Below are 16385 nucleotides of genomic sequence, written 5' to 3'. Positions count from 1 at the left end.
ATAGTTATGAAAGGGAGTAGTTAAATAAAGAATACCTTGTAAGAAAAACCTTCTCTTAGATTTGTATCTAACGATGTGATGATGAAGTCAGTCTTTATTACCTTCAGTGGTTTTCTCAGCTGAAACACTCCACCATGCAGTTACTGTATCATTGAAATGATTGTTTAGCTCCTTTAAAATGCTGAAATCCAAGAGATGTTACTTCAGAGTTTTGTACTTTCGACAACGTTACCATGAAGATAGAGCCAAATATCGGGACATTTTTGTTCACGACATTTTTGTCTTTTCTGACTTTTCTCTCCCAGTATTTCAGAGATCAGTCTAACTGTGGCTGAGGAAGGACGACCAGCTAAAGAAAGTGACAAAGCCCATCAGATCGAAAAGTGCGTCTGTCCATCTGGATACTCTGGATTGTCCTGTGAGGTACGTAGAAACATAAAGAAAGGCAGGTGTGCACATGAATTCAGAACGAGGTAAAGAGACCAGGAAGTCTAAACAGAGCAAACACAGGACATGAAAACACACAGTCACAGTATAGTTGCATCAGATGGCCCCTAATGTATCTTATAAGCTGTAGGTAAACTCATAGATGGAGAAGCAAAACGCCACATTGAGAAGTAATCATGCAAACACTGCCAGGAGATTTGAAGAAAATATTATTAATCTGGCTTTTAAAGATCAAAGTTAAAATAATCTACCTGGTTTCTGTTTCCATACGTCTTCCAAAAAAGTGCACAGCTCTAGAATGAATGAAAACAAAGTATCAGGTGATGAATCAAAGGATACTGCTTTGATGATTGCAATAATTTAGTAATTTTTGGTGGGCACATTTTACACTATTAACTTAACAGTTAATAGTTGTGTGAATTCTTGCACCGTTCTGAGCTCCCAGGAGTGGATGGATACTTTTTGTCTGCTGAAGGAGAACGAGGAAACCACGGAGATCACAGGCTTGCCTTTCAATAGTGTCTCACAGGTTTCCAATCTACATTTAGTTCAGACTTTTAAGCTTTTGCGACGCCTTTCAGTCTCTCCTGGGTTTTTTTTTTTTTTGCTTTCTGTTTCTTTGCTCAGCCAGGATTAGGCCTCACTGAACATCACCTCCACTCAGTCGTGATTTTGTCAAAGCAATTGACTTTCAGCTGCGTCCAGCTCCTTCACTTAAGCCACAGAAGTCATACAGCAGTGACTCAATCTTTAGTTTAAAGAGGATTTTGTAGAGACTGCTTATGATACATGGAAGCAACAGTTCTGGGTAATTCCACTGGACAGTGGTGCCTGAAAGTCATTTAAGTATTATTGTGTTAATCTCAAACGGATACAAGGTTGGCCAGCAAACTTTGAGCTTTATTTCCATTCTGTTTTACTTTGTTCCCTGTTACTTGATGTGTAAAAAAAAAAAAAAAAATAGGCGTGTTCATGATTAAAGAAGCAAGGGATACAGTAGAGAACACGCCAAAAAGAAGCCAAATAGCAATTTGTGGCTAAACTTAAAGTGTTTGGGTCGTAGAGGGCTCGGCTGACAGATGGCCATTCTATTTGTAGCTGCCGTCGTTGTTAATAAAGTATTTTTAAACGGGCGTTTAGTGCTGGCAGAGGGAACAGATGGCTCTTTAAATGGACTCCATTAATTATTACTGAACAGGAGAGAGAGGAAGAGAGCGTTGCCTTGCATGTCTGTTTCCGTGCGTGCATGAACGTCGGCAGGTTTGGGTGTGTGTGTGTGTGTGTGTGTGTGTGTGTGTGTGTGTGTGTCTGTGTGTGTGTGTGCGCGCGCGCCTGCCTGCTCATGTATGTACGCAGTGGTGAGTATGAGAGGGACGGTGTGTATGGGAGTCTGTGTTCAAAAGTTACTGGAGGGAATAACTCTTAATTGTGTGTGTGAAAAAGAGAGTGGTCAACAGTACCATTACGAAGTAACGATTGGGGGTAATTATGGGGGTTTCTGTATGTGTAGGAGCACTTTCCAATATTTAGATACGGTGGAGGATTACTGTGAGAACTCGCATTCAGTGAAAGGCAAACCTGCAGTGTTTCTGTTTTTAATCTTCTCTAAATCTCTCTCTCTCTCTCTCTGTCGCTCTCTCTCTCTCTCTCTCTCTCCCTCTCTCTCTCTCTCTCCCTCTCTCTCTCTGTGCAGGAGTGTGCTGCAGGTTTCTACCGTCTCCGCCCAGGCTCCCTGGCATCTGTTCCAGCGTCCAGTGTGCCCACTGCTGTCGGCATGGGCAGCTGTGTTCAGTGTCAATGCAGTGGGCATTCTTCCACCTGTGACCCTGAGACGTCCATATGCCAGGTAACTGTGTGTGTGTGTGTGTGTGTGTGTGTGTGTGTGTGTGTGTGTGTGTGTGTGTGTGTGTGTGTGTGTGTGTGTGTGTGTGTGTGTGTGTGTGTGTGTGTGTGTGTGTGTGTGTGTGTGTGTGTGTGTGTGCCACTAGAGACCCCCATGCAGCCATATGCTAGGAAGAAAAGCTCGGGGTGAAAGTGGTGTGTGTTGGAATAGATGTCAGGTACTGTAATTAGCCCTGCAATAATTAACCACCCCCAGCTTACTCATACGTCATGTAATTTCCTTTCCTCTGGATCCAACCCAAAAACTGAAAGAAGAAAAAAAAAACCTTTGAGAGAAAAAAGTTTTTCATTAAAACTAAAATTTTTCATTAAAACTGCTGTCATAGAGATTTTAATAAATGTCCATGGCTGCAATAAACAAAGTCGTGTAGTCATCCCACAACTACATATTCATTAAAAATGAGGGAATATTGAAAAGGGTCAATTATCATGCTTTCCAGTAGTATATGATTTATTTCCAATAAGCGTTGTTACAAGAAAGTTACACAGTTTTCCTGAATTTCTGTTGGTGGTTCAGTTTCATGTGTATTTTGACATTTCACCCAGTTGGTTGATTCAAAAGAAAGAGATAAGTCATATGATATACCTCAATATATTGTTATCTAATTGTAGATTAGTGAATTTGATTGAGTGTATGAAAATCTGATAGCCATGGATTATGTATATGTTTAAAGCCAGGTCAAGATGATGCACCAAAATTACAAAACTGTAGTATTACAACAAACGTGTGAATATAATCAACAATAATTGACCTGTATACACTGTACACGTGTATCTGGTACACAGTAAATTCTCAAATCAGTGTTGGCACACAGATATTCATTAGTTGCAAACTTTGTCCAAAGGACAGATTGTCCTTAAAGGACTTAAAGTTTCAGCCACATATTTTCTTTACACGTCTCAACACACTGCTTCCTCTTTCCTGTTTCCAGGACCAAATAATAATTCAAGTCAACTTGTTTACTTTATTTTGTGAAACACTGTCAGAGCAGAACACGTTGTAAGAAAGAATAAAAGAATAGCCTGAACAGATTCAGTGCCCAGGCGTCAGTAAATCGTGGCTCAACCTCAGATTGTCCTCAGGAGGAGCTAAGTTTCAGTGAAAATTATTCTTCAAAAAATGCCAATAATGTTGTACGATCTTTTAGTTCAGGGACAGTCCAGCGGTGATATGTAGATTCAGACAGTTGTTAGCACACCTTCGCATGTGTCCTCGCATATAGACGACTGTTCATTCCTGGAGCTGCCACTACTTGTGTTGTATATTATTTTTCTGGGTATTGCTCCTCTTGCTGTTCCTTTATCGACTTGCTCGACTCCACTTCCGTTGTTCTTCCTCTTCTTCTCCATTGATTTCCTCACTCTCAATTCATCCATTTTCCTCTCTCGTCCACATTCATGTATTTACTCATTTCTGTTTGTGTGTTTCTGTTTTCACTTCGTTTTTTTTTTTTTGTTTTGTCTTTTTTAATTTCTTCCATTCCCTTCACACTCTCTCTCTGCCTCCGAGCCATTTTTTTTTCCCTCGCCCTCCATAACGGGGTCATTAGCATTTTCTAACGGAGCGGGGCTAAATTGAAAATGCTAAACGAGTTTGTTTCTGTGGTAATTAGCAGTAACGAGGAACACAGGAAGTTAATGAAAATGACTTGCCTCGTTAAGAGGCAACTTCCTGTTGAACTGATTGAAGTTCCCATTTTCAACAAACAAGCCAAACACATAAGACAGGACCCCGGGGGCTACAAATAGGAGAGCGCCCTGTGTTTGTGTACAGTATGCAATCTAATTCTTTGTGTGTGTGTGTGTGTGTGTGTGTGTGTGTGTGTGTGTGTGTGTGTGTGTGTGTGTGTGTGTGTGTGTGTGTGTGTGTGTGTGTGTGTGTGTGTGTGTGTGAGTATGTGAGTGTGTGTGTGTGTGTGTGTGTGTGTGTGTGTGTGTGTGTGTGTGTGTGTGTGTGTGTGTGTGTGTGTGTGTGTGTGTGTGTGTGTTATTGAGGTTCGGTGCCTGCATCAGTGAGCAATCGTCTGTGTGTTCCTTGTGTATCACAGCGTGTACATCGTGTGAAATTTTATTGAGCATTGGTGGAAAAATAGCCTGTATTTTGGTGTAGTATTCACCAGGATGCAACGAGGAAGAGATATTGTGTGTGTATGTTGCACTGGAAATATTTTGTATATATTTTCATGTGTCATTGTAGGATCGTGTTGATCCCTGTTACAACAGGTGATTGAAATTCTGCAAATAAATTGGGCATATCAGGCTGTCTGCTCTTGAGGAAGGAGGCCTATTAAACTCTGTGACGTGTGAGGTCGGACATGTCAGCTAACAGCCTGGCTGCTGGTGTTCATGGTCTCCTGGCACCTCATCATGCAGGAGCAGGATTCAGCCCAAAAACCATCCATTATTGAGCGCAGATGACCACATTTCCTATCAGAAAAAGTCCAGCCTCAATAAAAGTTTACCAGTGCGACGGCCCAGGCAGGCTCAGAAACTGTGAGTGGTGAAAAGAAATAAGTGATGATTTTTTCCTGCCGCGACAGTAGCAACGCTGCAGAAACATCTGTGATCACACCAGGCACTTCCCTGTCATAGTTTGGATTTATGCATATTAAGGTTTTTTTTTTTGTTTCTCTATTTTGCTTTGTTTGTCTCTTGTTAGATGAAGGATTTAAACTCATTAACGTCTGTGTGAACATGTTGTCAAACATTACACTGGAAGTGTAAATTCTCCACCCCAAAGCAATGCCTTTACAAATCTAACCATGAAAAGTTGTGATGTCGGCTGACAGCCGGTAATAATCACAGTAGGCTACTATTATTTCTACTTTTCATCTGGTGGTTTGTGCATCTCCAACACTGGTGTCAGGATTATTGTTCCACTTGCCCAAATCCAGGCCTTTTGAGGGCAGTTTTATCTGTTATCAAGGATCCTGGGATGAGTCTTCCCATCTGTCATCTCTTCGACGAGAAAACAATTATACAAACACAGGAAACTCAACGCAGCTGAAGATCAAATAAAAAAAACAACAAACAAAAACATAAACTTGTAAGGGATTGGTTGATGGATGGATGGATAGATGGATGGATGGATGGATGGATGGATTAGTGGATGAATGAATAGTGAAAGGTGCAATATCTTGACTGAGACATCTAAAATTGTCTGAAGTATCCTGATCCTATCTTGTGAATTGAAGCTTTGGGGAAACAGTGCAGGGAACAGTTCTCAATTAGAATCAAATATGTTTATCTTGACAATTTTTAGGGCCACACATTTTCTCTAAGTTTATTTGGATTGCCATTAGATTTGGAAGCATAGCTATGCTCTCTGGGATCCTCAAATGTCATTCCAGTGCATATATGTCTTGTACATCTACATCAAATGACACCAACTATAAATTAAAATATATTCATAACGCAACTCATGCAGAGATTCATAACTGAAGTTAAATACAAAAGTTCAGAGTGACCTTTTCATGAAATATTTTTGGAAAGGTAAATGTTATACAATGTCATTTTTTTATTTGCAACATCCATGAGAAATGCCAAAAATGTTGAATCCATTGTTCTCACTATTGTTTAAGTCACTGTGTGTTAAGTACACACAGTGAAACATGCCCTCACGTTACAATACTCACCTATACAGATTACCATAGAGACTTACTCAAGCAAATCTAGCGCCTCACTGGTATTGTGCCAGTGGCAATGTTCAAATACAAACAGATGACACTGTTACTTAACTTCATTTAATTTTACTTAGAAATGAACTAGTTTTTTCTTCAAAGATGAAAAGCTTTTTTTTTTTTTTTTGATTAACGGTGTGTTTTTGTCAAATTGTGTTACAGCTGCATTCATTAAACACAGAGTGAAATTTTCCTTTTCAAGCAAACTCACACATTCTATGAACTCACGCTGCGTGGATAATGATGTTTTCGGGTTGGAGCTAAAAGTCACAGAGGAGTTAAAGAGGTTGCAATCAGCATTTTCATGATCGTTATTTGTTGCATTGGCAGAACTGTCAGGACAACACGGAGGGTGATCGGTGCGAACGATGCGCTCCTGGATTCTACGGCGTTGTCCGAGGTTCTCCAGACGACTGTAAACCTTGTGCCTGCCCTCTCACCCACCCAGCAAACAAGTAAAGCTTTGTTCTACGTTTCTTCTTTTTTTGTGATTTTCCACAATGTGGGAAATGTTTCCCAATCAGAAGGTTGCAGGTTTGATTCCCATTTCTGACTGTTTACATGCCGAAGTGTCCTTGAGCAGGACACTGAACCTCAAACCGCTCCCATTGGAGTGACAGTGCCTTGCATGGCTGCAGCCTGTGTCAATGGGTGAATGTGATGAGCTGTGTAAAGTGCTTTGGGGCTGCTCACACAGCTGTAAGGCGCTATAAGTGAAGTTCATTGACCATTTTAAACGGTACTTATGTCAAATGTTTAAATATTCCCTATCTATATTTTACAAAACTTTTTCTGTATCTAGTTTCAGTCCTACCTGTGTGACAGAGGGATTTGATGACTACCGTTGTACTGCTTGTCCTGAAGGCTATGAGGGCAAATACTGTGAAAGGTCAGACACACACACACACATTACATTTTGAGGGAATTCTTTTTTTTCCGAATGCTACTTGACAATGCAATAACTGGAATATATATTGTCATGCCATTACATGTTTGACTTAATTACATTTATAATGGCCAAACTTATGAACATATTTGAAATTATTCCATTATTTTCCATGATTACATAATTGGTTCTTTTAATCTTGAACACAACATAATAAGGACTATATTTGGACCAATACTGTTTTAAATGATAAAAAAAAAAAAATTTTAAAACAACAAACCCAAACATAACAACAATTCAAACTGTGGTGTTATGATGTGGTATTCACATCTCGTCTCCACCTCTTACATCTTAGGTGTGCCACTGGTTACCATGGCAAACCCAGGATGCCCGGAGGTCGCTGTGAGGAGTGTAAGTGCTCCTTGTGGGGAGCGTTGCCGGGGCCCTGCGACCCTGTCACGGGCCAGTGCCGTTGCAGGCCCGGAGTATCTGGATTGTCGTGTGACCAGTGCATGGGAAGGCATGTGTGTGGACCATTTGGAATCATCTGTAAGACTAACACACAGTGTTGCACTCATTGTTTTTCACCTTTTTTTGTTTTACGTTGTTGAAATAGTATTACAAAAAAAGACTATACAAGAGTCTAGTTTTCTCAGAAATGTGGCTACAATTAAGAATCCCCTATAGTTAGCCTATTGTACATGTGCAGACCACCAGAGAAGCTTGTGCAGGATTTGATGCTTACAAAGATGATGCCACTGGGCCATTTAAACATCTGTGACTGACTAAATCCATCTCTGCCGTAGATCTGCATGTAAAGTTGGAATCCTGTTGAATGAAGCTCTGAAAGAAGAGAATGTGTGATCCAGGATGCATACATGCAATTTCCTTCCTTTGGTTGTAAAAAGCTAAACTAAATTTGACATTTAAATTATAAAAACCATCATGTCTGAGTGTAAATGCTTCCACAGAAGCAGCCCACCATAGCAGCTCATGGGACCACTCTTCATGAGCCCTACAGGCATCCTTCATGTCAATTTATTTAATCTTGGAGCTCACCACCACATTGTCACCCGATGTTGTGATTTTTACTTTATTTTTACAATGAAATGCAAATGAGCAGTCACGACCTCCATTTCTCTAGTTGCCACGGGAGACAGAAGGTGGCAGAAGTCAGATTCAAGTCATTTCGAAAATAATTTCAATACCATTTGGAGCTAATTTAAACTTAATATGACCATAATGGCAGGTCCAATTTGGTGCCATTAGCATGTCTCGAGGTAAGTGTGTGCGAGCGAGTGAGAACACAGAAGAAAAGGTTGCAAGACAGAGGCTGATGTGAAATTGCTGCTGTCCGGTCAGCGAGGAAATTGCTTGCTCAGGTCTTTATGTGTTCAGACACAAAGCGTGTGTTCATAAATTGGTAGTGCGCATTCTGCCATGCACCTTGACACTAAAGTGCTCGCCTCTGCATCCAGACAATAATCATGAGTCCTGATGGTTTACACAAAGTAGAGTGATCATACTGCTGTTCACTTGTCGAAGAGTGATTGCACTCCACACCATTTTTTCCCCCCCTGTACTCTGGCCTTTTATTTTTTCCTCCATCATATCAGGTGCTTCTGAGCACTTACGGAATCTGCAGGTCTGGTCTCACATCTGCTGCATAGCAGCATTTGCATTTGAATGCCAGCAACTTTTTAAAAAGTTACTATGTGCTAGTGTGCTATAAGTGCTATGAACTACATTATTAAATGTTAAACACCACATTCTAAACGAGAGAGAGAGGCAGAGAGAGAGAGAGATATATATTTAGTACACTGTTTTAATTAAATAAGATTGTAATAGTCTTATCATCTATGTCAAATATGACTAAGCTAAACTTCACTGATGACATGTATTGAAATATGCTTTCAATATACAGTTTTAAGTTATTCTACACTCCTGCTTCAACATACTATATGTTCATTTATGGTTTTCTTCAGTAGCTGACATTCATATTGTCCTAATTTATGAAGCTGTGCTGTAACAAAAGAGTGGTATAGTGGTTAGCACACTCCCCTCTGCAATGGTTTGCACGATTTGGGTATAATGTTGGCCTCTTTGCACGGTTTGCACGTGCTCCCTGTGCATGTGTGGGTTTTCTGTCAATGCCCTGGTTTCCTCCCACAGTCCCAGTCCAAAAGGATTTATTTAATAGGTGACTGTAAAATGTCCCACAGATGTGAATGTGATTGATAGTCTGCCTCTCTGTGTAAAGCAGAATAGAATGTTGATGGATAATGTAGAATAATCATTTTCATGCTGTAACAAGTTACTTATTTTTTGCTATCCATTTACTCTGAAGTGAGATAGGGTTAAAGAGTTCAACATGTAAATTTCGGCAGTTTGTTAAATCATCTGAATAAAGCCTCTCCCCGCAAGCACACTTAAATCTCACCAAACTTTGTGTAAATGCCTGGGATGCGGAGAAACCTGCCTTGCCAAATACTTCAAGTGAAAGGCAACCAAGCGGCACCAGGGCAATAACAGAGAAGCTTTTTGTAAGACATCACAGCTCGTGCTCGTGCAGTAAAAGATGTTTTCACATATTGTAGAAGTTAGTGAATACAGTGAGATTCTTGAATGGCTTGAATTTGACAAGTAGCTATTTACTTCCACATGCAATATACTCCCCGTCTCCTGTTTATATGTTTGCATGAGGCTACATGAATGCTTTGGTTTGTTTCCACCTTCTGCTTTTGTCAGAGATTGATAGAGTAGAAACGTTTTTTATTTTATTTAATTCATCTTTGATTTCCCTTGTCAAAAATTTTAATTTGTGCAATAAATCAGCCGCGGGCTACAGAAGGAGAAAGAAAATTGCATGCACACATGATACATAATAGTGTGTGTGTGTGTGTGTGTGTGTGTGTGTGTGTGTGTGTGTGTGTGTGTGTGTGTGTGTGTGTGTGTGTGTGTGTGTGTGTGTGTGCGTGCGTGCGTGCGTGCGTGCGTGCGTGCGTGCGTGCGTGCGTGCGTGTGCGCGTGCGTGTACTTTTAGCCTGCAGTGTGTGCTCATAATAGGTGCTTTTGACTCTCTGTGCTGAATTTCATGCATGGGCAGGCCTGTCTTTTTGATGCCAAAACCACTTAAACACAAACACACAAGCGCCCGCCACGATCACATGCTGACGTGTTTACGAGTTCCCCTACAAAAACATACCAACACACACCCAGAAATACTCATCATTGACATCCTTTCTTATTCAATTTTGCTTAGTCACAAGCCATCTAAGAATGTCCACACGCACACACACACACACACACACACACACACACACACACACACACACACACACACACACACACACGCAAAATAAAATGCTTGCTGACTTTGTAAACATTGCAAATGAATGTAGCCAGCTTCATTACACACTGCTTGATGTGTAACTGTGTTTTCATTGGTCTCTCCAGCCTGTGATGATGAGTGCTCCGGTTTGCTCATCAGTGATATGGACCGCCTGTATCGCATCATAAGTGAAGTCACTCTGACCACGCCCCTCCCGCCACCTTATAAGGTGTTGTACCGCTTTGAGAACATGACGGAGGAATTAAAGGTAAAACAACAAGATCACATTTCAACTCCCCTCTGTAAATGATTGGAAAGTTATATTTATAATCAATTTTTCACCAGTTTCCTTGATATGATGTCATAACTTTGTCTCTGATACTGGATCTTAGATTTTCATATTGACCTTTTCACAGTTCTTAGTGTCATGCTTGATTACAAACCTTTTTTTATTTATTTTTTTTTAAGTTCTTGAACCAGTTTGTAATTGACATCTGGTTGAAATAGTCAAGTACTTTTCTACCTTTCTACAGATCTCTGATGTTCATCAATATGACTCTTGAGCAAGAATTAGCTCTCCGTTATATGTTGAAAACACAATTTTTTTTTCGTTTCTCTCTCATTGACACATAGTACTTACCTATTCCCTGCTATGAGAAATCAAACCTGTAAACTTCTGTTTCCAAGTCTGCTTCTCCCAAAAACACTTCAACATAGCTCATAATCTTGTTCCGTTGGTGTGATGATGTGTTCATGAGTCACTGAGAAGAGTGTGACATTTTAGAGATCTCTTCAAAGCAGATTTGAAGTCACTTAACATTGCAACATCTATGTATTTCCATAATAAATATTGCTTCTTAATTGTGCACCGTGTAGTAATCATTAATGTTGTTAGCCGAGCCGGCTCCAAAACCAGCATTAATCCAAATATAGGAAAGTGGAGTCCGGGATATATTGACTTTAAAATCACCCAAATTATAAAACACTCAAATTGATATTGTAGTTTTTTCCACTACAGTTTGAGCTTATACAAGAGAAAACATGTCATGAATATATTTTAAAGTTATATATTGAAAACCTATGAAATAGTTTCCTGTCTCTTGCTCTTCTCTTCAATCGCACACAAACACTTTAGTACAGAACAAATATTATTGATAAGTTTTTGTTATGAGCTTGTTTTAATATGTCTTGTTAAAGTGTTTAAATACTTCTCTAAATGTGATACCATCAGTTATCAGATGCATTTGCGGTGCAGTTCTGTCGGTTCGTCTTCCTCGCCTCTTGCTTGCTCTTGCTCGTCTTCCTCATTTCAGCTCTACAGCACACAGTTCAAAAGCGAAACCCTGGGGCCAAAGTGAGTCAGACATTTCTCGCTGTAATTCCTTCATCTCTCTGTTTCTCTCCCGCAGCACATGCTGTCGCCTCAGAAAGCTCCTGAGAGATTACTACAACTGGCCGACTCCAACCTGGGATCTCTGGTCGTGGAGATGGACCAACTACACAGCAGGGTATAAACCCCTTCAGAATGTTTTCCCCGACTCGACTTTAGTCTCTGTCATTGTCTGCCTTCTTCACTTTCTTTATCCATCTTTTATTGTTTTTCTCTGCCTGTCTGCAACAGAAGAAATGGAGTAAATGTAGACTGTGACAGACTCACACAGCAGAGACTCCAATCCTGTTTTACTGGTGCGGTTTAGTTTACAGAGTTAAAGGAAATATAGACATTTTCAGATTAATTTGGGTATCTTTGTTTTTTTTGTGAAGTTAAATTAGGCATCACTGTGGTTTGTTCACTTTATTTTTCCCTTTTAAAGCTGATTCAAAGTCTTAGTTTGTACAGGTGCAATGCTTTTACTGTATTTTACTCCCGTTTTTTTTTTTTTTCTATATTCTGAGAACCAGAGAAATTGTTGACAAATACATTTTAGAAAGAAATCTTTAAACTGCTGGTTGTGGTCTGTTGACTTATAGGCCAATTCAATAAGAAAAGACAAAGTGAGGACAGGAATTCATTGTGTTGAGTTTGGAGATACCTGTGATGATTGCAGCATTGTGAGGTGACCCAGATAAATGGTCAGACAAGTAGGACCCTCCAGAGTCTGGACACTGGTGGAAAAGATGACTGAGGGAGGAATTACCTGACTCTTTGATTGAAGTGATGCTCGGGAGAAAGTGGGTTGTATATCAGAGGTTTTAGAGGGTGGATTTTTAATGGACCACGTAGGATTTTGAAGGATGTGAAGCAGAGCTGATTGGTTTTGGATGCACACGCAGAAAGATTGTCCGATACGGAGTATTGACGAGGGAATTGACCGGGAATGAATGGAGCAAACTCATTTCTTGTCTTAATTGGGCCTGACGAGCAAAATGTAAACATATAAACATACAAATAACAACTACAAATGTTACTCTATAAATGCATTCTACACAAAAAGTTCATATGTAATGCATTCTCCACAAAGCTTTATGAAAGAGCCAATATTTCTTTCGTGACAAGTGAAATCCTCCAGATCAATTAAAAGCCTGACGCCTGTGATTCTGCAGCCTTCAGCATGGATGTTGTCACAAACGCGCCCTCATAGTGTGGATGTGATCTTAATGTAAGTTTGCACACAAAACAAAAGCTACAGTTCTCACTTTAGCAAATTGCAGCAGTTAGCTATTTAGCTTCTAAGTCTCAGTGGCATGTCTGCTATTAGAACTGAAATAGTGGACAGAGTTGGAACAGCCGTTATTTGTAGTGGAAAATAACTCGACCTTTTGGCGGGCTGGCCTTGATCTCAGAGACCATTGCCCCGGGGTGCGGCATGAAAATGCTAACCTATTAAGGACTGCAGTGACAGCATGGAAATGTACTGATATGTCTTATTGAACTTTCACTTTGAGCTTCACAACAGTATTAGTTGATTTTGTACATTAATCGTGCATTTTAATACACACCTCACAAGCCCACTGTCATAAAAGACTATATTGCCTCTGGATTAGTAATGAGTTGGTCGAATGATACAACGCTATTTACTGTAGACAAGCAGATCTCTGTCCAGGAACAAGTTTCCCTTTATTAAATTACACTATTTGCGAATCAGTGTCTTGACCAAAGACACTTCAATACATTCAAAGAATAACAGTAATTTAACTGCCAACCTCACCAACTGAGACATAAATAGTTTATCCGGAAGTTCAACTCTATGGCTGTGACTCTGGCTTTGACAGAGCCTACTTAAAGTTTAGATTAATACTGTGAATCCATATCATTCTACATAAACAAATATATAAAATATGTATTAATAAATAGTCACACTGTTTTAAGTTTTCACTTAAAAAGCTCCTTGTAGTCCAAAAGCAATACTGAATCACAAATCGATTTAGGTATCCTTCAATATATTCAATTGTAACACAAAAGTACTGAAATAAATATTTATGTTATTTTTTGAGGAGCAAATTTTAGTATGATATACCTCAACTGAAACGGAAGGTTGCTCTATAAAACTGTGTGGTAAGTTAAATATAAAAAATTTGATATTTCTCGCTGCATTTCCAAGTCGTGATCAATCTTAGAAATAAGACTTCCTATAAACATAAAGTGAGTGTCCTCTTCCATGGGAGTTTCTATAGGTAATCACAGAGTACCACAAGGTCCGTAACATGCTCGAAAGGGAGGATATGAAGATGTGATATTTAGTTCATTTTTCATTTCTAACCTGTGTTTGTGTCTTGCATCCAGTCTCGGTCCATAATCTGTCCTATACGGAATATTCACACTCTTATCTTAAACTCACTTTTCATTTCTCTAACTTACAATTTTTACAGTCACTGCTATCTGTAAGAGGAGTCGACCAAGAATAGGGGGGGGGGGGGGGGAACCACTTCCCGAGTCGAGGAGGTCTACAAATGCCAAGTGGAGAAAAATAACACTCACAGTCATCCTGTCAAGCTACACCCTTTTAGGAGCTGAAGACCTGACATTTGTTGACAGCAATGCTATCTCCCACACCCCATCACACACACACACACACACACACACACACACTCCCACCAGCTAAAAGTGATATAGCGTGGTGTTGTCAAACCACAACAATAATTACCTGAAGTGTGCGTGTGTGCGTGCGTGCGTGTGTGCATCCTGCTGTGTGCCCGCGTGTGTGTTAAAATGTGTTTCGTGTCTGTCATGCATTCATCCATCTCTTGTGGTCCTTTGTGTATATATAAGCATGTGTTTATAAGTCTTTTTTTTTCACATTTGCACTTATAGCATTGATAAGATTCATGTATTTGTCTTTTTGTTCCAGATTTTTTTGTTGTTGTAGTTTTTACCCCCTGTCCTTCACAGAAGTCAATATGTTCACTTATTTAGCATTTGTTCATTATTTCATAATGTGTTTGTGTGCAGGCCACTAAGGTGTCTGCAGATGGCGAGCAGGTTGAGGATGATGCTGACAGGATTCATAAAAGAGCAGAGGACCTGGAGCTTTTCATCAGAGACACGCTGCTGGGAGCGAAAGGTAGCAGAAATGAACACCACCTTTCTTCCATTAGCTGCCTCCATATCTTTGCCACCTGGGACTCCTGGATTTATCGGTCTCCTGTCTCACTAATTTCATCTGTCATTAGAGTACATTGCATTCTATTACTTTTTATTAAATGTAAGGTATCCCAGCGGGAAATTTAGTGTATTACATTACAAGAAGATGGAATGAAAGAATATGAAAAAGGTGAAAAAAATTCTAATGAAATTGAATAATTAAGATGATGGATTTGAAAAAGAAAAATCAGAATTTTAATAAAGAGGCGGCCCTATTCACAATTACAGTCGAATTAGATTGAAAATAATTACCGTGATAAGAAAAACATCATTAATATGAAGACTTGTTCAGGTGTTATGCCCCAAAGTCCTTCAAAATAGGAGACTTTCTGTGCAATTTCTTTCCCCTTTTTTAGCGGGTCTACTCTGATATTGAGACAGCTTAAACATGCAACTATCTCCTTGTTAGCTCACTAATGGAGAACATAGTTCAAACACAGAGGCTGATGGGCCAGTAGCCAGCTGCCTGCACTCTGTGCCAGCTGCTGGTGCAAAGTGCTGCCTGAACAATAAAGAGAGATTCAGCAGGTTGCAGCATCACTAACCATGATGATAACGAGTTACCCACGAAGATAATAGGGTGCAGTGACTCCTTGTGCTTTATTCTGCTTTGCAGCTAGAATGTGCCAGTTTCATGTGAGGATGATTTTACACGGAAGAGAAGAGACCACACAAACAAAACTGTGCTGGCCCAAGTTTGCATATATGGTTGGCTGAGTGAATTATATACTCTGACACAGATAATGTCTATTAGATTGCTCCGTATTTGGCAGGTTACCGCAGCAGGAAATGGGAAACAGGCTAAAAAACAGTGTGTAAAGCTGAGACTATTGGGTATACTATAATCATATAAAGAAAGAAAAAAAAATAGAATCAGACATGATGCAAAACACACAAGAAGCCCTGTAGCGGGAAGTTTATCAGTCAGGATGGAATTCTGACTTGGAAATCAAATGTTCCAGTTTGAATATTTTTTTTATTTTTTTTAAGAAAATAAAGAGCTTTTTTTAATTTCCTTATATTGAACCAGTTCAATGTTGTGAAAATATTAGCTCCAAAGAGCTTCTAATTTTCTGAGTTCTAAATAATTTAATAAGATTAATTTGTTGTTATGTTGGCTTCAAAGTACAAGATGAGTTTCTTTACAGATTTTCAGGTTTATACAAGCATTCCAAACTTTTTTTTAACTCATGTACACACATATATTGTACGTTAAGTTTATCTAGCAGATATTTCTCCAGTCACCCTCAGTATCTTACCATCGGTGCCAGTGCAGATCATCAGTCTTTTGGCACATTAACCGCAGCTGTTTGACCAGCCTGTGATATGTTTTTCTTCTATGACACAAAGGAACAAAACACAGCATGACTGTGGTCTGCCAGGCGCTTTTCGTCATTTGTGCTCTATCCTTTTGTGTTGCACACATCACCACCTCCTCTAAACAACTTTAGTTCAGAGCTTCAGTGTTGGGGTCACTCGGGTCATTTGTTGATGGGTTAGTCAAGCTCTTTAGTTACTGTAACAGCTTGCAGCCTATGGAGTCGCCACATTCCATCC

The 16385-nt window shown here is 39.7% G+C and overlaps 1 protein-coding gene across 6 annotated transcripts in view; it reads left to right on the top strand.

Annotated features, from left to right (window-relative positions):
- lama2 (laminin, alpha 2) overlaps window positions 1-16385 on the top strand; it is a 188298-nt gene that overhangs the window by 128372 nt on the left and 43541 nt on the right. For 5 of the 6 annotated variants that reach the window (XM_080513776.1, XM_080513773.1, XM_080513772.1 and 2 more), the window contains 8 exons: window positions 306-423; window positions 2141-2293; window positions 6360-6484; window positions 6832-6918; window positions 7271-7464; window positions 10372-10514; window positions 11656-11754; window positions 14637-14748. In XM_080513776.1, the coding sequence (XP_080369902.1) occupies window positions 306-423; window positions 2141-2293; window positions 6360-6484; window positions 6832-6918; window positions 7271-7464; window positions 10372-10514; window positions 11656-11754; window positions 14637-14748 (1031 nt within the window). The remainder of the gene's footprint in view (window positions 1-305; window positions 424-2140; window positions 2294-6359; window positions 6485-6831; window positions 6919-7270; window positions 7465-10371; window positions 10515-11655; window positions 11755-14636; window positions 14749-16385) is intronic. The other variant, XM_080513775.1, reaches the window with a different exon arrangement.

The sequence above is a fragment of the Blennius ocellaris genome, assembly GCF_963422515.1.
Source record: "Blennius ocellaris genome assembly, chromosome: 18".
NCBI classification, from domain to species: Eukaryota; Metazoa; Chordata; class Actinopteri; order Blenniiformes; family Blenniidae; genus Blennius; species Blennius ocellaris.
This window is presented reverse-complemented; position numbering and strand designations above follow the sequence as displayed.